This window comes from Artibeus jamaicensis, unplaced genomic scaffold, assembly GCF_021234435.1.
Source record: "Artibeus jamaicensis isolate MK-2021 breed Jamaican fruit bat unplaced genomic scaffold, CSHL_Jam_final contig_2259, whole genome shotgun sequence".
In the NCBI taxonomy this organism is placed as follows: Eukaryota; Metazoa; Chordata; class Mammalia; order Chiroptera; family Phyllostomidae; genus Artibeus; species Artibeus jamaicensis.
This window is the reverse complement of record NW_026521468.1, coordinates 5,653,493-5,676,364: the sequence shown is the minus strand read 5'-3', so window position 1 is coordinate 5,676,364 and position 22,872 is coordinate 5,653,493. Positions and strand designations below refer to the sequence as shown.

Below are 22,872 nucleotides of genomic sequence, written 5' to 3'. Positions count from 1 at the left end.
TTAGTCACCTCCAAACACTTGTCCCAAAGCTTTGGGGTCCTTCCTGCCCTTGTTCTTAGAACAAACACTGCTCAAGTATTAGTTTATTTCCAAACACTTGAATTACAACATTAACTGTTAACACACTTTGTGAGGACTCACTGCCTGTAATTTCAGAATTTGTATATCTGGAGATATTTTGTAATTCCTGAAGTTAACATGTTAGATCTTAATCCTTGGCTCTTTTTTAATAATGGTTCAAGTTCACGATCCTAGAATTCTCTGGAGAGTGCTGCTTAGTCCCACCTCTTTTCTGAGTTCTTTCTATCTTACTAGGAAGGAAGAGAATAGATGCAGGTGGATTGTAACAAATGCTGATCTTTCTACACCTGTGGAAGATAGTCCTGGAGCTACAGGTTGTCTTCCAGCAGCCGCTGCTTCTGCAGTCGGAGAGAGGACCAGAGCCGGGAAACAGATTATTCACCAGAGACCAGGACTCTTGTTGATTCTCCTGACTGGTACAGGCTTTGATCATTTTCATGAAAAATGCAGAGACCATCCCAGCTAATTGAGTATTTATTACTCCATTCTTGGAGGGTTAGACCAAGTCATATGTAAATGACTAAAATGATTTTTCATTTTAAAATGTTGGAAGTGGAGTTTTGCCTTTAGCTGTACATACTTACTGAATTTTCAGTAACTATTCCTGTGGTCCATGATAGTGAACATAGAAACATATAAGGAATCTTTGGACCTTAGTTACCAGATGTTAGCAGTTGCGGATTCGCAAATTCCTAGATTCCGGCGCCGGGGAGGGAGGCGGGGTGGCGGGCGGTGGCGGGGGGGGGGGGGTGGGGGTAATGCTTTAGATTTTGCCTTGAATTTCAGTGAGCCATTCATAATCTCAGGAGGATCATGGTAAATTTGGAAATGATTTCACAAACTCTGAACCCAAGTAAGTTGTTTTTGCTACAATACTGTGGACTGTTTCATAGATTAGGTATCTGTGATCTTTCCTCCACAGTAGTCAGATTGCTGGCTACTACGTTGTAAACGCCATTTTATTCACAATTGCTGTGCATTCAAGGGTAGGACTTGTATCTTTTGGAGTGTATAGTTATGTTGCCGCCTTTTCTTCTTTTACTGTTGTGGTTTGAGTTTGGTTCCGACCTGACAAGATGCAGTTAGGTGCGTAACTACCCTTCCCTGGCTGGACTTGTCAGCGGGGTGGGAATGCGAGAGGGTGCAGGGGTCCATGGCGAGTCACTCTGGGTTAGACGGTGGTGACCAAGCAGCACTGCTTGGCCTGCGGTTAAGCCAAACCACTAACCCTTTTTCCCTTTGCAAAATTGAAAGACCCTTAATAAAATCTATACTTAACACAAAAATGTGTTATGTCTTTATTGGTGATGGTGTTGGGTTTCATGCTGACTTTGATTTTTGAAGAAAAATCCAAGATTTTTCTTCACTGAACAAGAAGGTCGCGGCCCCTTCGCTAAGCTTTAGAATGTGGGATAAATGCGTAATTATGGTTTGACGTGTCAATCTTTCAATCTTAACACATTCCTCCCACCCTCCCCGTCACGAGAGGCACCTCCCCGTCAGCCCTCAGAAGAGTACTCGGTCTTGGAGCCGTGGCCTCCAAGGAATGGCAGGAGGAAAAAGGCTCGTACATACCGTGGAGCAAGAAGTACTCCCCTTCCCCAAGTGGCGTTCCTGCGGCTCCTAGCAACACTCGGAGCCGCGGTCGAGGCTAGTTCTGGACTAACAACCGCTGCGGGGAGCTCTGGGAAGTGTAGTTTATTTTGGCGTCCTCTGCTCCCTTGGCTTCAGCAGGTGAGCGGGGCGAGGACTACAACTCCCAGGATGCATCGCGTCTCACCTTTGGCGGCCGGGTGACTGGGAGGTGGGCTGACGCTGGTCAAGGAAGCGGGAGGCTTGACCGAGCTGGGCTCCAGGGCATCGCGGGCCCGCGGCGATGTCTCTGATGAGTCCCAGCGGTTGCGTCTCTGAAGGGAATGGCGCGTAACCCGGGGTATTTCAGGGGCTGGGAGGATCGTAAGCTGCGCGGCGGCCGAGAGGGGCTGGGCCCGCGGAAGGGTACGGCGTGGAGGGGCGTAGGGGCCTAGGACTGAGGAGTACCCGCTAAGGGGCGGGCGCAGGATTTTAAAGTGACTGGCCGGGAGTCGGCTGAGCAGACGCGAGGACTCGATGGAACTTGAGGCCCCAGAGCTTCTATGAGAGCGTCTCGCGATCTGGGAGGCAGGCACACGACCCACGGGGTTGGGGGGGTGTGTGTGACCGGAAGTTCCTGGACGTCCCGTGAGGCCCAGCAGGTTGGCACTTCGAGGTCGTGCAAATGCCGTTACAGAGAATGACAAACACGAACATTCAGGCCCCTGTGTGTAACCCCAGAGAATCTTGGCATTCTCAGAACAGGACAGGCCAACACCAAGGAAACAGACAACCCGCCCCGATTCCCTTCTTCCAAGGCCGGTTAAGGAAATTAACAGTCTCTAGTGACATGGACGGGGGTCGAGTGGCAGAGAGTGATAACTCGGAAGCAAACAGTTCTCTGTTAATGGGACTACTCGGATTTATAGTTAGTGTGAAAAAAGAAACTTAACAGCGTCAGTGGAAATATGCACGGCCAAGGAGTAGCTGGCACTCAGCTCCGCTATTTGTGCTGAACGCGGCCTGGAAATGAGGCGCAGCGTTGCCTGGGAAGGTGTGGGGGCCGTAGTGCCAGGCACTTCCTCTCCGAGATGGGAACCTGGCGTCCCACCACCACCACCACCACCACCTCCCACCCTCTTTTCGAGGAGCACTGCTGTTTATTCGCGGAATGCCCAGGCCTCCGAACGCTCACCGAACTGCTCACACCACTTTGCTTCTCATCTGAATTGCTCCCCGATAAGGAATTTTTTATTTAGGGAAATGGGTTGTGACCTCTTGAATGAGTGAAGTGAGAGAAGCCTTTATGGGCCTTGGACTCAAGTACGGCTCAGGCCCCATCATTTTAAAGCAATCCCTTCTCTTCACCAGGGAGCAGGAGCCTGTTGTGGGCAGAATTCAGATGAGCTGGACCCTGCTGCAAGCAGCGCCCCCAGGAGCCTGGAGATGGTGAGTAAGATGCTTGGAAATGTGAACCAGCCCTCAACACCCAGATCTTGACTGCGGGGAGTGCTGTGGGACCAGGGTGTGGTTCCTGGACAAGGGTGGCAGAAGTAACATTGGTAGTGAACTTCATGCATTTCTTTCGAGCCTCTCTGAATGTCCAGCTGGAAGCATTTTTAAGTCTGTTGCTGGCATTGAGGTGGGGATATGGGATATAGGAATACATTCCCAGTCATGCTACATCTGGCTGGGAGGGTTTGTGTGTCATCTGGAATTCAGGGAAAATGAGAGACTTCTGTCCCCAGTGGGGATGGTGGTGGGGACCAACAGTGGCATCCTCTGTTGGCCAAAGCTCTTGCCACTTTTTGAATGAGTCTATTCTCAGAAACTCAGGGGAAGCATGAATGGCTTCTGTCTCTAAATGCCATCCGCATGCCTTTTACCACTGGTGACTTGGCAAAAGGCAAAACAATTCATTGTGCGTTCTCAGTTTCAATATACGTCATTGTTTGATTTCATTAGAGTGATGTGTTTTTCTTATTTTAGGCACCAAAGACCAAGAAGGGATTGAAAGGTGAGTGGAGAGATTGAATATCACCCTTAAACCAAAAATAATCCCCCTGCCTTGGGTCCATGTCTGTGACTGAATGTGCCTGGTGGTTTCCCCTAATTCCTTAGGCAGTTTTGGTTTTTTAGAGGACTCCTTATGCTGCCTCATTGGCCCTTAGAGCAATTCAGAAGTAAACAAGGGATGGGACTTGGGAAGAAAACCCTTTTCTCTGGCTCTGTACCAAGAAGTACGCAGTGTGAAGGGTGGTGAAGGCACTCCAGCTGCACGCGAGAATGAATCCAGTACTCGAACTCTGGTTCCCACGTGCCAGGGAGAAGGGGCCAAGGGAGGGTGCCTCCAGACCAGCTCTGAGGGTCCTCAGATAGAAGGGAATTAGGAGGGTATTGGTAGGAGAGAAGCTTGTATGTGCCTAGAAATCCTGGACACTTTTCCCAGAGAAGCACACTGGGCTTTGTTCGGAGTCTGGAAGATTGGCTCGTTGGCCAGTGTGTCAAACAGAAAGTAGGTTCTACTGAAAATCTTCACCATCTTCACTTGAGCAAGTTGTTTTTTGTTTCTCCCCTGGGGTATTTCTGTAAGGCGATGTGACCTGTTGGGAGGGAGTGAGGAAACATGTCGTGGCTAAGCCTGAGGTCCTGGGAGTGATTTCAAGGTGGGAGGGAGGCTGTGAAAACCATTCCCTCCTCCTGAGGTCATGGCGCTGCCCCTTCTCTTCCAGGCTCCATCGCTGATGTCCTTGGTGACCTCCTGGCGGATGAGAGTAAGTGCCCCTTCCCAGAATCCCCTGATTTAGGCTTGTTGTTTTTTTTAATTGACATATAATTCACATAAAAGTTACTCTTTTAAAGTGTACATTTCAATGGTTTTTACTTATTCATAGAGTCGATTCCAGCACATTTCATCACCCCATAAAGAAATCCCATGCCCATGAGCATTCACTCCCCATTCTCTCCTCTCCCAGCCCCAGGAAACCGCTAATCTACTCCTTTTGCTATGGATTTGCTGCGTCTGGGCAATTTGTATAAAATGGAATCACACAGTATGTGGCTTTTGCATCTGGCTTCTTTCTTTTTTTTTTTTTTTTAAGATTTTATTTATTTATCTTTAGAGGGGAAGAGGGGAAGGAGAGAGGGAGAGAAACATCAATGTACAGTTGCCTTCCATGCATCCCCTGCTGGGAACTGGCCTGCAGGGAACCGGCCTGCAACCCAGGCATGTGCCCTGACTGGGAATCGAACCGCGATCGTGTGGTTTGCAGGCCCGCGCTCAATCCACTGAGCTACACCAGCCAGGGCTTGGCTTCTTTCATTTACCATGTTTTCAAGGTCCCTTTCTTTATTCCTCTCCATGGTTGCGTGATAATTCCATTGCATGGATATGCCATGTTTTGCCTAGGCTATTACAAATAACGGTATTTGAAACACGCGTGCACAGGTTTTTGTGTGCTTTGCGGCTATAAGCCTAGGAGTGGAATTACCGGACTCTGTGGTACCTGTGTTTCACTTTTTGAGAAACCGCCAGTCTACTTTCCACGCCGCTGTCCAGCTTTGCCTTCCCACAGCAGTGTGGGAGAGTTCCGGTTTCTCCGAGTCCTGGTCGATGCTCGTTGTCGTCTGCCTGCTTGATGCTAGCCCTCCTAGTGGGTGAACGGTTGCATCTCATCGTGGATTTGGTGTGCATTTTCCTAGTGACTAAAATGACGTTGAGCACCTATTCATGCATTTATTGGCTATTTATTCTTTTTGGAGAAGGTCTATTCAGATTCTTTGCCCATTTTTTAATTGGTGCATTTTAAGAGTTTCTTATTATTCCGATACCAGTCGCTTGCCCTGTGTGTCCGACTTTGGTGTTCCGAGGAGCAGGGCTTCAGGGTCCTGAAAGGCTCACCGGGGACAGCAGGGCTGAGCTGCCCCACATCTGGCCCAGGAGAACTCACCAAGCGCAGGCCCGTGTGTTCCAGCTGACAGCTTTGGGCCTTGGAAGTGCGTTGTTCTTCCTGCATTTCCGTGGGGGGGGTGGGGAGTGGGTTCTTCTTGTGTCATCATTTGGTCTTTAGGCTTGACTTCCTGCTTGGAAATATACCGTCCTCTCCCCCATTCAGGTTTTCCAGGGGATAACACTGGAGCCCACCTATGGGGCCTATTTCCTTCCTCCATAGGGGTCCTTCTTCCCATAGGAAGTTCTGGTCCACAATTTGGTGGGGACTTGTGGACCTTCTCACATTTACTCCAGTTCTTTGTGGCCGAGTGATATCTTTGCTCTGTTCTTTTTTTTGCAGTGACACCACCTGAGAAGCCTGTTAAACTTGCTTCACATGCCAGAGATAATACAGGCAGAGCCCAGGCGCTCCCTGCTGCAAGGACAAGAGCAAAGTAAGCACAGGCTGGGTGGGTATCCACAACCCAGTTCTGTCCAGATGCCCTGCCTCCCCTCACCCCACTTCGCATTTCCTGTGTGTCCGTGGCTCTCACTGTCAGTGATCTCCCCCCTGGGTGAGGAGAAGGAGGTCGGAACTGGAGGGCAGAAGTCCTGGCTTGCAGTCCTACAGCTGCTACATCCTGTGTGACCTTGGGCAATTCCTGAATCTCAATCTCAATCTCTCTCTCTCTCTCTCTCTCTCTCTCTCTCTCTCTCTCTGAGCCTCAATTTCCTTATCCTCAGAATAAGAGGATTAGCCTAGATTGGTGACGTTCTGGTTGTTTGTTCTAAGGTTCTTGGGACAATTGAGCACTAGGGAGGAGCTTTTTGAATTTTCTATTCCACCTTCATTTTAGCTAACAGAGATCCGTTTTTCTCTCTTACTTGTCATTTTCAACAGTTCAGCTTTAAAGAGGCTCTGTTCCTTTGTTAAAAAGTTAAAAACCCACCGCATTAGGCGACCTGTGAAATTCCTTTTAGCAACTCTGTTCTCCCGGAGAAGAGTGTCCCCCCAAGTTCACTTGGACTCTCTAAACCATCCTTCTTTTCTTAGAATTACCTAGTGCCCTGGGAATGCAGGTGGGTGCTGATGCCGCCCCTTTGCAGGTCCCTCCTGGAGAACGACGCCTACAGCACCATGGCGGACCTGGCGGGAGCTGATGCCGAGGTAAGACTGGTCCCGTTCCTACTCCCTGCCCTCTCTGTTTATCCCCAAGACAGCAGCCAAGGGGCTGCTCACAGAACAGTTTACAAGGCTTCACAAAGCCAGTTTGTTCTTAAAGCAACACAATTCCCAACGGCTGCCGAGTGCCCAAAGCAACATCGTTTTCCTTCCTACCAGTGAGGTGTCCTAGAAGTTAGAGCTCCTGGCAGCTGCTGGAGCCTTGAATGTTGCCCTTGGAACTGTGCTTCCATTATAAACTCCACTGCCGCCCAGTCCCAGGGGTGGGAAGTGGTGTGAGTCCTCTAGGACTCAAAACCGTCCAGCCCAGTGGAAGTGGTCTTTCCGGGTGGGAGGACATGGAAGTGACAGCCCTGTCTGGTCTCTACACCTGGGCAGGTCATCTTCAAACAGCAACCCCACGGGAGGGTGGGACACTCCTGTTGGTGCCCCATGGGCTCCGGCCCTGTCAGAAGCAGCGCTACAAGGGGCCAGAGCCCTGAGCTCGAAAGGCCTTGTCTAACACAGGTCCTTCCCCTCCCTCGGACTTAGGTCTCGGACGTCTCAGAGGCAGACCCGCAGGCTTTGCTCCAGGCCATGAAGGTACCCAAGCAGCTTACACATTCTGGGAGCCCGTGGGCTGGGGTGCTGATATTTTGTGCCAGGCCTTCATTCTCCCTCTAATTTCTCCCTTTAAAGAGTGTGTTTTGAGCCCTTCCTAGAGCAACAGTGGAGCTCATCCATGAGCTATTGCCCTCCGCCCCTCTGGGAATGAGCTGGGTTTCCTGGCTTCAGAGATGCACCTACCTAGAGACACATCAGGCCCCGGCCTCTGGTGACATGGGCCTGCTGCCCCCGGAAACTGCCTGGCGGCGTCACCCTGTGGGAAAGATGAGGAGACTGTCTCTTCTGGAGCTTATTCCTAACCTTTCTCCCTGTCTCTCCCCACACCCCTTGCCCAGTGCCCCTCGGTACAGCTGTCCTTCCACCAGATCAGGCCCCAAGCGAATCTTGGCAATGGAGTTTTAAGACAAATTCTGAAGACTTCCTAATCTCTCAGTGCTCAGGTGGACTGGCCGGAGTCTAAAGCCTCCAGTCACCCTTAGTTCTCCCTCCACCCTCCAGCAGCGCCCTGCTGCCTGACCCGAGCCCCTCTGGCTAACACACGTCTCCCGGTCGGTCTGGGCCAAGGCTGAGCCCTTGCTTTCAGCCCCGTGGGGCCCTGAGGAACTGCAGTCTGTTCCCTTCCCGGCTCCACATTCAGCCTCCCTAACCTCAGCTTGAAGTCGCTCTTTCCCGAGGCAGCCAGCTGGACCTTTAAGGCCTCTGAATCAGATTTTGGTGGTGACTTTGAGTCTCATTTCAGAACCATGAGCTAAGCCCCACCCCCACTCTGCTTGCCTCTGCTTCTGTTCTCTTTCCCAGCTCACTTTTTCTGAGTAGTTTTTCATTTTCCTATGTTTCCTCACAATTCTGCCCCTGGAGTACCAACTGCCCTCCTATGAAAGCCGTCATTTAGTGGGTCTATATGGAGGGCTCGTGGCGGCTCCTGGCTTGGTTCACGTAGCTTTTAATGTCATCACCATCGAACATTCTCCTCACACTCCTGCCTCTACTGGCACTTCGTTTCTCCTGACCCAGGCAGGCGAAGGAATCCAGATTTTTCCGTGACTTCGGACAGAAAGTCTCGTGTCCCTTACGGAGTCTTAGGGCCCCGCTCTTGGGCTCCCTGTGCAGACAGCCTCGACACTGGCCACGTCTGCGTGAGAAGCTGCTGAAAGCCAGTGTCGGCCACCCTCTCATTCTAGCATCGGCGCTGCAGCTGCTGGGGGTCCCAGTCCGAGCCCTGGGCCTGCCTGAGGTCGGGTGTGTGGGGACTGTGCTTCGGCCCTGCCTCTGTTCTGTTCTGTAACCCCGTCTGGCCAGGTCCCTGTTTGCCCTACTTGGAAAAAGAGGCAGCATCACCACAGGCTGCTGGGAGCACGGAGGCACCTAGCCACCACCATCTGAGCGCCTGTGGGGGTTCCTCCCTCCTTGCTTTTCCAGGACCTGGATGACATGGATGCCGATCTGTTAGGTCTGAAGAAGTCTCATCCAGCTTCTAGCAGAAGCCCTACAAAGGGTTCTGGGAAGGAAGAGCTGCCTAGCAACCCCAAACCTGCTGATATGTTAACAGCCAACGAGAAGGGTGAGTAGGACATAGTTCTTCAGATCTAGGGAGCTTCGGGGATGTGGAAAATGCTTAGAAGAAAGCTTTCCTGTCCGGAGGGTTTTCTCCACCTGGGATGCAGAGGCTGGGAGCTAATGTGTATGTGCGTGATTGCGGTGGGGGAGGGGCACAAGGTGAGCTTCCTTCCCAGGGCTGTTCCAGTCCCTCCCAGTCCAACGTGGCCGCTCCTGGAGAAGCTGTCAGTGTTTGAGAACTTACGGTAGCCTGTGCCTCTCCCAAACCCATGTCTCTGGAGTGCCTGCGACTGGGGCAGGCAACTTCTATACTCTTTTTCCCTGCCAGAAGCCAGTGTGAGAGTGGCTGGGTCCATGGCCCCAAGCCCTCAGCTCCACCTGGGAGAAGCGTACACCCTCCCACGGCCCCAGTCATGGGAGAACCTTGGCCAAGACAGACCCAGGCCCATGGCCTTGCCTTCTCCTTGCTTTTCACAGGGGATGCCATTCCCACCAGGAAGCCATCTCCGTCTCTCAGCAGCTCTGGGCATCAGTACAAGAGGTTTTCTTCTGAAGGTACCACAGGCCTCAGTCATTCTTCTGGGACGCTTCAGTCTGGGGAGTGGAGGAGGTAGCCAAGGCAACACTTACTTGACCCCAGCTGAGCTGCTGTGTGTATCAGACGAGGAGCAGACGCTGGTACCACTGATTTAGTTCCTCACGATTCCAGGGGGCACTGATTATGTGTATTCACCTGGGTAATTGGGAAGCTTATTTGCAAGGACTTTGAAACCAGATGTCAAACTGAAGATTTTATAAAGAACAGCAAAAATTCCTTTCTTTTCATGAACACACAGATGTTTGATTTCTGATGCCCAGGGCATCTCCAGAAGGCTGTGCAGGCAGCAGGGTCCGGGGTCACGGGCAGGCCTGGCAGAGTCAGGCCCAGGGGGCTCTCCCGCTCGCTCTCCCCGTGTGCCCCGTCTGCGTCAGAGGCCCCCTCGCACGGGCTCCTCCCGATGCCCAGGGGCTTGTTTCTCTATCGGAGCAGCTGGGAAGAAGAAGAACACAGTGGCCCCCCAGCATGGCACAGGGCTTGTTCTGGAGCAAGCGTGCGGTCTGACCTGTGTTTCCCTTCTGTCCCCAAGATGTGGAAGACCCGTTGGCAGGACTTCTCTCTGATGACGAGGAAGGAGTCACCAAGAAGCCGCCTGGGACAGAGAGTAAAGCCATTTCTGAGAAGAGCCCGGCCCCAGCCAGAGATCAAGGTAGGGAGGGCGGGTTTGTTTCTTGTCCCAAGGAAGATTCAGTAGGCAGCCTGTTAACAGGAGGTGCCAGTGCAGAGCCTGAGACCCACCGGGCGTGTCTCAGGACCAAGATCCAGGATCAAAAGATCATTCATCTCCCAGAACGGAGGTGGGCTGTGCGAGCCTGGGAATGGGTCAGGGTTGGGGTCGAGTCCGGTCCTGTGGGCACACCAGACATGTTCAATGCCTGCTGCCCCATACAAAAGCCAAGGTGGCAGAGGAACGTGCCCCTCCACCCATCCGAACATCACAGTGGAGGGCCCTGTGCTCTGCGTTCCGACTCTTAGGTCCCTCTGTTCCTCTAACTCCTGGGGACACCCCCATCCGAAAGAAAGAAGAATTGTTCTTTGACGATGAGGACGACCTCATGGCTGCCCTGGGGTTTGGAGACAGCCCCAAAGCAGAGAGGAGGCAGACGGGAGACCGGTAAGCGTCCTTAGGAGGGGAGAATCCCTGGCCAGGCTGCGGGTTCAGGCCTGGGAAGAAGCCGGGGAGGGTACAGCATGGGCCCCCCAAGAACCCCTTGTGTGCACACATACCCGTCCTGTGTTCCGTCCTGCAGGGGAGGGCCTCCCCCTGCTCGCTCCAAGCTGGATGAGCCGCTGGGCCGAGGCTCTGCCTCCAAACACCTGGCCCATCCAGACCCCGGGGAGCACCAGGAGTTCAAGCTGGACAGGAAGTACCAGAGGCCACAGGGTGAGAAAGTTTGTGGGGCAGGGAGGTGGAGTGGGGGACCCCCAGAGCGGGTTCTTACCGCAGCCCGTAATAAGAAATAAGCTTTACGTCATGGCACACACACGTTATTGGGCACTTTGATAACTAAGACCAGTTGTGAAGTCATAATTACCACGTTTAATACTGCTCTTTTTTATTTATATGCTGTTTGACTTATAAATACGTTGGTTGCAACACAGTTTCAAAGTCACTGCAGTGTTTCTGAAAGCGCTGGCCCTGGGGCCACCTGCTGAGTCGTCCCTATTACACGACTAGCCCGCTGGCCTCACCCAGAGGACACGGGGCAGGCCCACTAGTGGCAGCTTCCCGACGGCCTTCGGGTGCTGGGGTGGGGGTGTGGAGGCCAGCCCTCACCCCGCCTCCCGCAGAGCAGCGTCACCGCCATGTGTCTTCCTAGCAAACTTCCAGTTCAGCTTTTTAAAAATAGAATTCCAAGCCCTGGCTGGTGTAGCTCAGTGGATTGCGCTTGGGCCTGTGAACCAAAGGATCGTGGTTCGATTCCCAGTCAGGGCGCATGCCTGGGTTGCAGGCCAGTTCCCAGCAGGGGACACACAAGAGGCAACCACACATTGGTATTTCTCTCCTTCTCTCTTTCCCTTCCCCTCTAAAGATAAATAAAATTTTTTATAAGAAAAAAAAAAAATAGAGTTGGACTGCCTTACCCTACCTAAATCACATGCTCCTTAATTCACAGACAAAGAAGATAGTTGGGGCAACGAGGACTTCATCTTTGGGGCCTATCAGCCCACCGTGGGCTCCTCCGAGAGCCGGCAGTCCCGCCGGCAGTCGGTCAGGTAGGTGGCCCTGCGGGGAGCTTGGTCTTGGAGACAGGCTGCTCCCGGGGAGACACGCCGGCCTCGGCCCGCCCCTCAGCAGCCCGCTTTGGCGGCTGCGCTGTGCAAGGCTTCGGCTCTGAAGGAGGAGGGGGGCGGCCTCTCCTACCAGCACAGGCCGCAGGGCAAGGCCACCCCCCAGCAGGAGCCCGGGCCCCCGCTCTGCTGTCGGCCTCCTCGGAGGGAAAAGGAGAATTGTCTCAATTTGGAATTTCCTCCCAGGGTATATTTCGAGCTTTGTATTTTGAAATAATCTCAGACTGACAGAAAAGTTGTGAGAACAGTACAAAGAACCCCCTACCTTTCATCCAGACCGAGCAGTTGTCAACGTTGTACCTTGTCGGCTTTGACAGCCGTTCTTCTCTTTAATTAATTCTCTGTACACATCGACATTTGTTTCCAGTCCTGGTATATTCTTCAGCTTTAGAACCTGCTGCCACTGGCCAGTAACACACACAGGCAGTGGCCGAATAAACGAGTAGGGAACAAAGTGACAGTTGCTGGGAAACTATTTGACTCAACTGATTTTCGCCCCGGGCGCATGTACCTGTGGTGTCACTCGGTCCTGTTCACTGCAGATGCAGTTGTCCCCGGGTCCGGGTGTCTGTGTTTCATGGTGTTTTACAGACAGCGCCCAGCTGTCACCGAGCTGCCACCTGAACTGGTGCAGGCACCATACTCTCGGGGCCTCAGGCTGGCACGCCAAGCCCCCGGGCACCCCAACTCCTTGGTGTGGACCTTACAGTGCCCCCCGGTGGTGGAGGGGGTGACTGCTCAGGGGCTGTGGAGACAGGCTGCTGGCCCTGCCCTAGACCCCATCCCTCTCTGTCTTAAAGTAGGTTCTTAGCAGAAGGCGGCACAGACACCAGGGGAGAACGAGGCTCCACGCAGAGCACCCCAGCAACAACCAGCCCCCCCCACCCCAGGAAGGGAGGAGCTGACTGGTTGGGCCTCAAGGACGAAGATGAGGACCTGCTCCCTCCCTCTCCCACCAGGGAGCCTCAGAGGGAGGGCTCTGCACTCTCCACACCCTTTGTGCCCCATCCTGAGAACCAGCTTTCTGCTCTGGGCCAGCACTCTGCCCCAGCAGGGCTGCCCCCCTCCTCCATCGGGGCAAAGCCACCGCCCGAGGGCGCTGGTGCCCCTGCCACAGCCAGCCGGCCTTCCCAGCTGGGAGCATCCGAGGAGACCGAGGAGGAGGACTGGCTGAGCCATGCCTTGTCTCGGAAGAAGTCCCGAGGTCTGGCCAGAGAAGAGCACGCTCTGACCTCGAAGGGCTTGAACTGGGAGCGGGCAGCTGGCCAACCCCCTTCCAGCAGGTATGGGCTTGGGCTGCTGTCTCCTGTGGCGGGAGGACCAGGCAGGGCGCATGGAGCACCACCCCTTCCCCGTGCTTCCTTCCTCGGGGCTCTGCGCAGACAGTGCCTGGCTCCTGCCTTTGTCCTGGTGCAGACACGAGGGGACCTGGAGCTCTTGGCACTCACACCCCAGCTGCTGTGGGGACAGGTGCCAACTGGATAGGTGGGAAACAAGGGGCCCTGGTGTGGCAGGCATGCAGCTGCCTCTGAGCAGGGGTTGGCGCAACCCCGGTGCCTGAATAACCAGTGCTCGTGGCGGCCTGAGCGGAAGGGAGGCCGCGTGTGTGGGTTGGCATCTGCCTGTGCTCTTTGGGGATTTTAGGGAAGACGCAGTAGCCAAGAGGTGACTTTTGGGGGAAGCCACAGAATGGTGGTCCTGTGGGGCAGGGCAGTCAGTGACCCCTGAGTGCAGGAAGGCAGAGGGACTGGAAAGGCTGGGATCATCCAGAAAGAGTGACAAGATGCTGTGTGGACACAGCAAAGGAGACACGATGTGACAGGTCAGGGACATCGCCCAGCCCTGGGGTTGGTATGAATGAGGAGGGTGGCTTTGACCTGGACCGGAAACCAAGGGGGAAGCTTCCTCACTGACGCCGGGAGCCAAGAAGAGAGGTGAGAACAACAGACAGGAGAAGGGAGAAACCTCAAGTACAGCTGGACCTGGCAGAGTGAGCAGATCCTCAGTCTAAAGCCCTTGAACTTGAACTTAACTCTGGTGCCTATAACATCTCCATTGCTGCTACTTGGATTGTTGTCAAATGCTCACTGTCCACTCACTGCTCTGGTGGGCCCTGGGGCAGGGAGGGGCTTCTGGAAGGCCACAGGCCCCAGCTTGGGAGGGGACTTCCCATGACAGGACTGCAGGTACAGGAGGAGGGCCAAGGGGAGAGGACAGCCGCACAGCTTTGCGCCCAGCCCAGCCTGGACCTCTGCCACCTTCACTTCAACGTTTACTTCCTCAGCCAGCCTGTTTCCAACACTCAAGGGCTCAAGCAGGCAGCTGCTGAAGGGACCTCAGGACCAGCAGTGCAGAAGCCACCTGCCCGGCCTGCCACTGCGGGGTATGTGTGCAGCCAGGGTTGAGGGTGGTGAGAGGCGCTCTGGGGGCCGGACTGGGCCTGCTTCCAACTTGGGCCATTGGTATCTGGTTCTGATACCTTGTGTCCAGCCCACTGAATCTGGGGTCCCATCTTTACCCACCGAGTTCTCACTTCGGTGAGCCACCAGCCACTGGGGCCTTTCTAGTTGGTGACACGAGGCTGATGTTCTCCTTTACTGTCCCCCCTCCCACCATTCCTGTCTCCTCAGGTCCTCTGTGACATGGAACCCGACCACCTTGGCCCTCTATGCAGGTGACTCAAAGAAGCGCACAGCCCCTGGAGACGTTTCTGGCACTGGTTTGTTTTCTGCTTTGTCTGGGAGTTAAGTCTGGGTAGGAGAGAGGCACCTGGAACTTCCTTTGGGGCACCCAGAAGAGAGTGATGCTGGAGCACACACACACACACACACACGCGAGACCTTGGGGCCTCTGTGGGCCTCCTTCCCCCTCAGTTCTCTGCTCTTGATTTTTCAGGGCCTGCAGTGTGTGTCCCGAGCTCCCAGGAACCCACGGTGTGTTCGGTGCCTGTCCAGGTAGGGAGGGCGGGCAAACAGGTACAGGTCTCAGGCCTGTGAAGCGATTCTCCTGTGGTCAGAGGCAACACCCGTGGTTTGACCTGACAGCTTGCCGACACACCAGAGAGCACACCCTGGCTCTCCCCACAGGCACTTTCTTATGCCCGTAGCCTGGGCAGGCAGAGCAGGGTGCTAACTTGCCAACACTAATAGGGAATCAGGTGGCAACCAGGTGGGGATAGCCAGGAGTGCTCCAATCAGAGAGCAGAACCGTAGGCGTCTTATAGTTCAGTCTAGACAGTCTCCTCCGTGCTTGCCATCCTCCCTCTGCACTTCCATCTGTTTCGCAGGTGTGGCGGTCACCGCTGGCCCCTGGCCGGGAGGAGGCCCCACCCCACAGGTCCACATCCCTAGTAACCCAGAAGTGCCCTTGGAGATGGGGGTTGGTGGGCAGCCAGCAGGAAGCAGGGTAGCTATCAACATTAGGACGGCAGACCTGATAGAAAGGGTCAGTATCCTCAATCTTTGTTGTCACCAACACTGCTGGGGCCCTGGTGTAGCTCAGTTGGTCAGCATCGTCCTGACACACCACAGTTGAGGGTTTGATCTCCAGTCAGGGCACACACAAGAAGCAACCAATGAATGCCTAGACGCAGAGTGGAACAGCAAGTCAATCTTTCTTCCTCTCCCTTCCTCTCTCTGAAAATCAATAAATTTTTGAAAACTAGAAAAAAGACTGCTGGGATTTGGCCATTTGTCAGGGAATCTGGACCACTGCTGGGAGGGTGTTCCAAGGAAGGAGGGAGACTCATTCTCCTAACCAGACCTGAGGGCAGGTGCAGTGACCATGTGACTCTCTGGGGCCTCATTCTTGGCCTCTTGGTGTCTGGTCCCAGTGAGCAGAGGCCCAGAGGCACCCGAGCCTCGCTGAGCCTCTGCCCCACCTCACCTGGAATATCTCACCTTCTACAGTTCCCGCTCCCCGAGTCCTTGGCACAGCACTTGCTGCCGGGCACAGAATATCAGAGGCAGCTCCTGGCTGCCCAGGCACAGCTTCAGAGTGGCACTGCCGAGCTTCAGGCTGAGCTGCTGCAGAGTCAGGCCCGGCTGGCAGAGCTGGAGGCCCAGGTGAGGGTCAGAGGTGGCTGCCTATGAGGGCAGGGTTGTGATGGGAAGATGTCACTGTGAGGAACCCTGGAAGGATTCCCCAGGGAGCCTGAGGGACCTGCCTTCCCGCCCTCTAAGTTGTCACTCTTGCCCTCTCAGGTGCGGAAGCTGGAGCTGGAGCGGACCCAGCACAAGCTGCTGCTGGAGGGTTTGCAGCAGCGACACCAGGCTGACCTGGAGCTCATCGAGAATGCTCACAGGTACCCCGCTCTGGGCTTCCCAGGCTCACGCTTGTCCTGGGACCATTGCGTTCCCAGAGGCCCTTCGGGAGGCCACCCTCGCCTTCTGAGCATCAGACCTGGGTGTTTTGTTGGCAGAAGCCGTGTCAAGGTGCTAGAAACATCGTACCAGCAACGGGAAGAGCGGCTGCGGAGGGAGAACGAGGAGCTGTCTGCCCAGTACTTGTCTCACTGCCAGGAAGCTGAGCAGGCCCGAGCGGAGCTCATGGCCCAGCACCAGCGGCGCTTGGCAGCGGCTGCGCAGGAAAAGGACCAGGAGATGGAGCGGCTCCGGGAGCTGCAGCGGTGAGGGCGCAGCCCAAGGGGAGCAGCCCAGGTGGGCAGGGGAGCAGTCTTCAAGGGTAGGAAGTCAGAGCAACCTGTTTGCCATGTGACCCCCAAAGCCATGACTCTGCAGCCTTTGAGCCACAGCCTAACCCTTTCCCTTCCTGGTGAGCACCCAGGTCAGCACACTGACCGTCACACACAAGTTGGGGGAGGGGGGCGGGGGGATCCTAAGGGCCCGCACTGTGTGGGCTGGGCCTGGTGGCAGCAAACAGCCACAGGCTAACTCAGCCCAGCTTAATCTGCTCGCCTGCTGGACGTCTTGAGTCTAGTTACTGGATCGGCCCTGGATGTGGTCTGTTGTGTGCCTCGAGTGTCGATCTGCTCGCCTTTCTAGGTTAGAACAACTGAGGAAAAGGCACATAAAGGAGTCGGCTGGTGAGGGCAGAGCGGCCTTTGAACACTGCTCAGAGCCCAGACACACCTTTCTTTTCCTCTGTGTACAATGCCCTTCACTGAATCACATAAGGCACCTCCCCCTTAGAGAGTGGATGTGGCATTGACATTAAGGCACTGAGACAGATGAGGCCGAGGAGCCAGGGGGACTGAGGCAGTGCCTGAAGGAGGAGGGGAGGCACGGCCCTCCCTGGAGAAGCAGCCCACAGCCCGCCCTCCCCGCTGCCCTGTAGGGCCTCCATCCTGGAGATGCGCAAGGACCACGAGGAGCAGCTGCAGCGGCTGAAACTGCTGAAGGACCGAGAGATCGATGCTGTCACCAGCGCCACCTCCCACACAAGGTACATGCGAGGTCTGGGCTGTGCCCACCCGAGGGGCTGGTGCTGGGGTCCGCAGGCCGGGGTGACCGGATCCTCCCCAGGTCCCTGAATGGCGTCATCGAGCAGATGGAGAAATTCTCCAGCAGCCTGAACGAGCTGTCCTCCCGTGTGGAGGCCTCGCACCTCACCACCGCTCAGGAGTGGGAGCTGGGCATCCAGCAGCAAGACAAGCAGCTCCGAGGTACCGTGTGGGCTGTGTGTCTCCTCCTCTCCCATCTCGGTGGGAGGGTGGGCGGACAGTGAGTACCCTGTGGGCCCCCCCCAAGCATTGCAGGAGAGGCTGGGCCACCAGCAGCGGGACATGGAGGAGGAGCGGAGCCGGCTCCAGGAGGTCATTGCGAAGATGGAGGCCCGCCTGAACGAGCAGAGCCGGCTACTGGAGCAGGTGGGGCTGCCCTCTGCCGACACAGGGCCCGAGTGTCAGCAGCGCTCTCAGCCCAGCTCCACGGCCTCGGGACGGCCTCTGAAACGTCTCCTGCCCCTTCCTGCCCCTGCTTCCCTGCTCCACCTCCAGAAGTGCCCCCGCCTGCTGCAGCTGAACCTTTTTCTGCCCGTCAGCTACATGTCCCAGTTTCTCTCTAGTCAGTTGAATCCGTCACAACAGACGATGCCTGTGACACTGAGAGAAACGTGTGCCTAACAGATACTTTGAACTCCCTATGTACCTCCACATATAAGAGGAAGCTTTACTCTTTAAAAACACCCGTGTCTCCTGGCATATGCAGGGTCATGCCCACCCTGGTGCTTTGCCTGCTTGGTTGATGGGAGACAGGGAGGCCAAGTGTTGGCAGTTCGGGCAGCAGGGACGCTGCTGCCTCCGGAGCCTCCCAGCAGAGGTCCTGAGCCTTGGTGCAGTCAGTCCGAGCAGCTGGCCCTGAGTCTTCCTCAGGGGCCCCTCCTTTTGTATCTCTCTGGGAAGGAGGTGTTTGTGACATAGTGTGGGAGACACAGGAGGGTCTGCACAGCAGTCAGGCTCGACTGGGAGCAGGGAGCCCAGTCTCAGCCCTGACCTGGCTGCAGGAACGCTGGCGGGTGAGCGCCGAGCAGTCCAAGGCGGAGTCCACGCAGCGCGCCCTGGAGGAGCAGAGGAGGATCAAGGCCCAGCAGATGGCCATGGAGCGCGAGGAGCTGGAGAGGGCCAAGGTGAGTCCCGCCACACCATGTTCAGCTGCCACCCCTACCATTATGCCCAGGGATGCTCACCCCTCACCCTCCTCCCAGAGTGCCTTGCTGGAGGAGCAGAAGTCCGTCATGCACAAGTGTGGGGAGGAGCGGCGGCGCCTGGCAGCTGAGTGGGCTGAGTTCTTCGAGCAGCAGAAGCTGAGTAAGGAGAGGGCCGAGCGAGAGGCGGAGCGGGCGATGCAGGTGGACACCCAGCGGGAGGGCACTTTCGTCAACCTGGTCAAGGTAGGGCCCAGAGCCACCAGCCCTGCCCCTTCCCTTCCCGGTCCTCACTGTCTGCTCCTCTTTTGGGACGGGTCAGCTTTGCAAAGGGCACAACAGCATCGGAATTGAAACCACAATGATTCATTCTACTGTCCTAGGTGCTTTGTATGCATTGCTTATTCAACTGCATTACGTCCCCACGATTTAGGTATTCCAGAGATAAGGAAGCTGGGGTTTAGAGAAGTTGAGCCCAGGGTGAGGGGCAGCACCGAGGCTTGGCCCCAGGCCTCCATGACTAGGCCCCCTTACGTCACCACCTCCTCCCAGAGTCAGGGTCAGCTGGAGCCACAGCAACAAAGTGGGCAGGGCAGGGCCTCCCTGAACCCTGAGCAGAGCCAGCTTCAGCTCCGAAAGGACAGTGCAGTGAAGACTTTGCCATCTCCAGGAGCAGGCAGAGCTGAAGATCAGGGCAAGTGAGCTCCGGGCCAAGGAGGACCAGCTGGCAGCAGAGAGGGAGGCTCTGGAGCGGGAGCGGCAAGAGCTGCGGCTGGAGAAGGAGAGGGTCAGCGCTGCTGCCCTGCGCACCAGACTCCGTGCAGAGGAGGTGGAGAGGATGAGCCAGGTGCCAGGCAGCTCGGCTTGGGGCATGGCTGGAGCTGGGGCAGTTCCCCGGCCTCAGCCAGCCTGGTTGACGCAAGTGGCTCCCTGTAGGTGGCCTCAGAGAAGTACGAGGAGGGGGAGCGGGCGTTGCGTGAAGCCCAGCAGGTGCAGTCAGAGCAGCAGGCCCGGCTGCAGCTGGTGCGGCGGCAGCAGGAGTGGCTGCAGCAGCAGGAACAGCACGTGCACCAGGCAAGGCCCCTCCCAGCTCTGGCTCTGCCCGCAGGCTGGGGCAGTCCACTGACCCCCTTTCTCCAGCCTCCAGCTCTCACATCTGTGTCCTTCTTTCCGGGGACGGGGGACAGGAGCATCTGAGTCTGGCCCAGCAGAGGCTGCAGCTGGACCGTGTCCGACAAGACCTACCCCCTGGCCCCATGGGGCTGTTCTTCAGGGCCCAGGGCCTGGCAGCCTCCAGCCCGAGTGGTAAGTGGCCCCGGAAGAACTGAACTTTGGCCATGGGGTGGGGCAATGCCAGGAGCATCCTGCCCACACCTCCCTCTGCTCAAATTAGGGGGTTCGCTGGGTTTTCAAGTCATCTTGTACCTACTCTTTATACAATGAATGCATGTTCATTATAGAAAATAAATTTGAAAATAGAGGAAGGGAAAGTCTTTTTCTTTTTTTACCCTCACCTGAGGACATGCTTATTTATTTTAGAGAGAAGGGAAGGGAAGAGAGGGGGAGAGACACATCAATGCCAGAGAGAAAACATCTGATCAGGGGCTAAGCCTGGAAACCAGGCATGTGACCTGACCCAGAATTGAACCAGCAACCTTTCAGTGTACGGAACAGTGCTCCAACCCACTGAACCACCCAGCCAGGGCATCAAACTCAAAAATGTCACTCTCAACCCCACTCTCTAGAGAAAACCCCTTTTAACACGTTGATGTATAGTGTTCTAGACTGCCTGTGTGTGTGTTTAAAGATTTTATTTATTTGCTTTTAGAGGGGAAGGGAAGGAGAGAGGGGGAGAAACATCAATGTGTGGTTGCCTCTTGCATGCCCCCCACCAGGGAGGGACCTGGCCTGCAACCCTGGCATGTGCCCTGACTAGGAGTCGAACCGTGATCTTTTGGTTCACAGGCTGGCACTCAGCCACTGAACCACACCAGCCAGGGTGTGTGTGTGTTTTTGAACACAAAATTGACATCCTGTATGCTGTTTTATATTTTGATTTTTTTTTTTTTTTGGTTTGGAAATATACACATGGAGCATGTTTTTATATCCGCGATTAAACATTTAACTGTACTTTTAATCAGTATAAGTTTTCATTAATTTTAATGGAAATTAAAAGTATGGAGGCTGTTTCATATTTTTAGATTTTCTGCTAGGTCATTTTTTTGGTCACTGAGATAAACAGCATGTCAGTGGAAACACGTTACATCCATCTCTGCACCTCCACCTGTTCTTACCCTTGAGTAGGTTCCAGGAATTGGCCTTGCTCGGTAAAATCCCACGAGCACGTTCAAAGGCTTTTGAGAGTTGGTGGACATGCCCAGAACGTTGGTCCTGGCTGCATCCGCATTTTGGGGGTGAGCAGGCCCCAGGGAGTCAGGCTGTGGCCACCCCGCCCTCCCACCGACGCTTCAGCCCCTGACTTCCTCCTCAGGCTTCTCAGCCGCGGTTCCTGCTGCCACCAATCCTCAGAGCAGCCAGCCACCCACCAGCCTGGGCCCCTCGCTCCTCCACGCCAAGCTGGTGCTGCTGAAACACACAGCGGAGCAGGTGAGCATCCCTTAGCAGAGGCAGCCCTGGCCTGTCACTGCCTGTCGTGGTCACATTGGTAGCCCAGGGCACAGGCAGAGAGGAGCACATCTGGGGGAGGGGGCGCTGAGCCCACCACGGAGGAGAGTAGTCAGGCAGATCGTGTAGCCACCATCTCTGAGACCTGCCCTGGAGGCCAGGCTCCGTTCGTAGCCATTGCCTCTGTCATCTCAGTTGGGTCTCACAACAGCCCTGTGACAAGAGTGGTAGCAGTTACCACTTGCAGAGTGTTTCCTGTGTTTCAAGCTCTGCACTGAAAACTGCACTATAAGCCTTTCCTCTCCCCTGCCCTACAAAGCAGGTGGTGTTATATCCAGTTTACAGGCTTAGAGAGGTGCTAGCAGGGGCCTCGCCAGGACTGATACCTGGCCTCTCACCCCAGTGTGCCTGTTCCTTCCCTGCCGCCTCGCCCCAGAGCCAGGGAGTAAGTGGGGGGGCACCCTGAGTAAGGGCTGGCTGGGCTACCACCCAGGGGTCTGCCTCACTCTCAGGCCCTTGCCCGTGTTCCAGGACAGGGCCAGAGGGCAACTGCTCACCCAGCTCTGCCTTCCAGGACCGGGACTTCTTGGAGAATGAACAGTTCTTCTTGGAGACCCTGAAGAAAGCCTCCTACAACGTGATCTCTCATTCGGCCTGAAGGGCCCCGCTGCCACCTCAACAGAGGACTCAGACCCTGGCACTGTCCCCACTGCCCCCCTGACCACCAGCTCCAGGGAGGGGCTGCCCAGGGCCTGGTAACAGCTCTGCGTGTAGACTGGGAGCCGGGCCTTCTTTCCGAGCGTACCCCCTCATTGCCGTGGCGGGCAGGCGCCGCTGTGCCTCTAGGCTTTGTGGTACAGTGGCCTCTGGGGAGAAACAGCGCTGAGGGATCTCAGCTCCAACACACTGTCGGCCTCAGCTTTGGTTCACCTGTGCCACGGACGTCCAGCTCAGACCCCGGGACCTGACTGGGCTCTGTGGATCCCTGCCTTTGGGGGGGTCTTCTCGAGGGATGACCCAGCAACCTCCTGCCCTCTGCCCAAGAGGCCGGCAGAGGCAGCACCGTGCCCCCCCACTCCCGCCAGTGGGGATGTGGAGTGGGGCCACAGGTTTGGAAGGACCTCCTGTTGGTCAAGGGCGGAGGGTGGGGGGCAGGCAGGGTGCCATACCTGGCCAGCCTTTACTTCACAGCCAGCCCCTCCTGCCCTTGGGTGGGCTCAGGCCAAGTCCCTGCTCCTTCCCACCTGCCTGGCTTGGCATGGACACTGGCCTTGTTGGCTTTTTCTAATAGGCACCCCAAAACTGGGGGTGTTGGGGTGGGGGAAGGGCAGGGCACGAAGGCTTCTCTTGTTCTGTTCACCTGCCACAAGGCCACAGCCAGATGGGAATGAAAACAACAGATCGAGGGCCCCTGCCCTGGGAGGGTACAGAGCGCTGGGGAGCCCTGAGGGACACACTCTGATGCCCCCTGACCCAGACCCAGGTGGCGCGGGCCAAGACCAGCTGGAGGGGAGGGGTGGGAATCAATTGCTTATAAAACGGCTTCTGCAGGCGTGATAAATGAAGGCTAAGGGCAGAAAGTGTCCCAGTAGCAGGAGGGCCCCGAGGGGCAGTCTGTCCTCTCTCTGGACAGCTTCCAGAGCCGCCTTCCTGCTCTGCCGGCAACTCACAGTCTTCGTCCTGGACCCCTTGGATTGCTATATGATTTTTTTGAAATCCAACTTCATTTCTTGCCATACATGATTCTGAGACAGCCTTTCTATTTTATGGTTTCACAATTTCACTCTATGTATGTGTCCACAAATAATAAATACAAAATATTGA

At 55.5% G+C, this 22,872-nt stretch overlaps 1 protein-coding gene across 7 annotated transcripts; it reads left to right on the top strand.

Annotated features, from left to right (window-relative positions):
- The first annotated feature begins 1,863 nt into the window (after window positions 1–1,863).
- On the top strand, window positions 1,864–22,872 carry FBF1 (Fas binding factor 1). Of its 7 annotated transcripts, none has more exons than XM_053661265.1 (30): window positions 1,864–2,014; window positions 3,025–3,102; window positions 3,643–3,670; window positions 4,386–4,427; window positions 5,946–6,039; window positions 6,692–6,752; window positions 7,299–7,349; window positions 8,793–8,934; window positions 9,408–9,485; window positions 10,058–10,177; window positions 10,504–10,642; window positions 10,779–10,912; window positions 11,646–11,745; window positions 12,621–13,103; window positions 14,105–14,203; window positions 14,451–14,539; window positions 14,716–14,774; window positions 15,729–15,884; window positions 16,023–16,123; window positions 16,241–16,447; window positions 17,116–17,223; window positions 17,304–17,443; window positions 17,529–17,647; window positions 18,283–18,405; window positions 18,484–18,669; window positions 19,094–19,270; window positions 19,360–19,497; window positions 19,611–19,728; window positions 20,915–21,030; window positions 21,623–22,872. In XM_053661265.1, the coding sequence occupies exons 2-30, from the start codon at window positions 3,100–3,102 to the stop codon at window positions 21,704–21,706; spliced, it is 3,495 nt and encodes a 1,164-aa protein (XP_053517240.1). In that variant the 5' UTR covers window positions 1,864–2,014; window positions 3,025–3,099; the 3' UTR covers window positions 21,707–22,872. The 7 variants fall into 7 exon arrangements, with proteins under 7 accessions (XP_053517240.1, XP_053517242.1, XP_053517237.1 ...); XM_053661267.1 differs by having other exon boundaries at window positions 2,001–2,079; XM_053661262.1 differs by lacking the exons at window positions 1,864–2,014; window positions 3,025–3,102; window positions 3,643–3,670; window positions 4,386–4,427 and adding exons at window positions 4,646–4,706; window positions 5,488–5,649 and having other exon boundaries at window positions 12,624–13,103.

Bases quoted from the DNA above. Each gene is read 5' to 3' on its own strand.
- FBF1 (XM_053661261.1), top strand. From the start codon at position 4,661: ATGGATTTGCTGCGTCTGGGCAATTTGTATAAAATGGAATCACACA. The intron at 5,650-5,945 runs GTGCGTTGTTCT...TTTTTTTTGCAG, and splicing joins GACAGCTTTGGGCCTTGGAA to TGACACCACCTGAGAAGCCT. The intron at 17,648-18,282 runs GTGGGGCTGCCC...ACCTGGCTGCAG, and splicing joins AGAGCCGGCTACTGGAGCAG to GAACGCTGGCGGGTGAGCGC.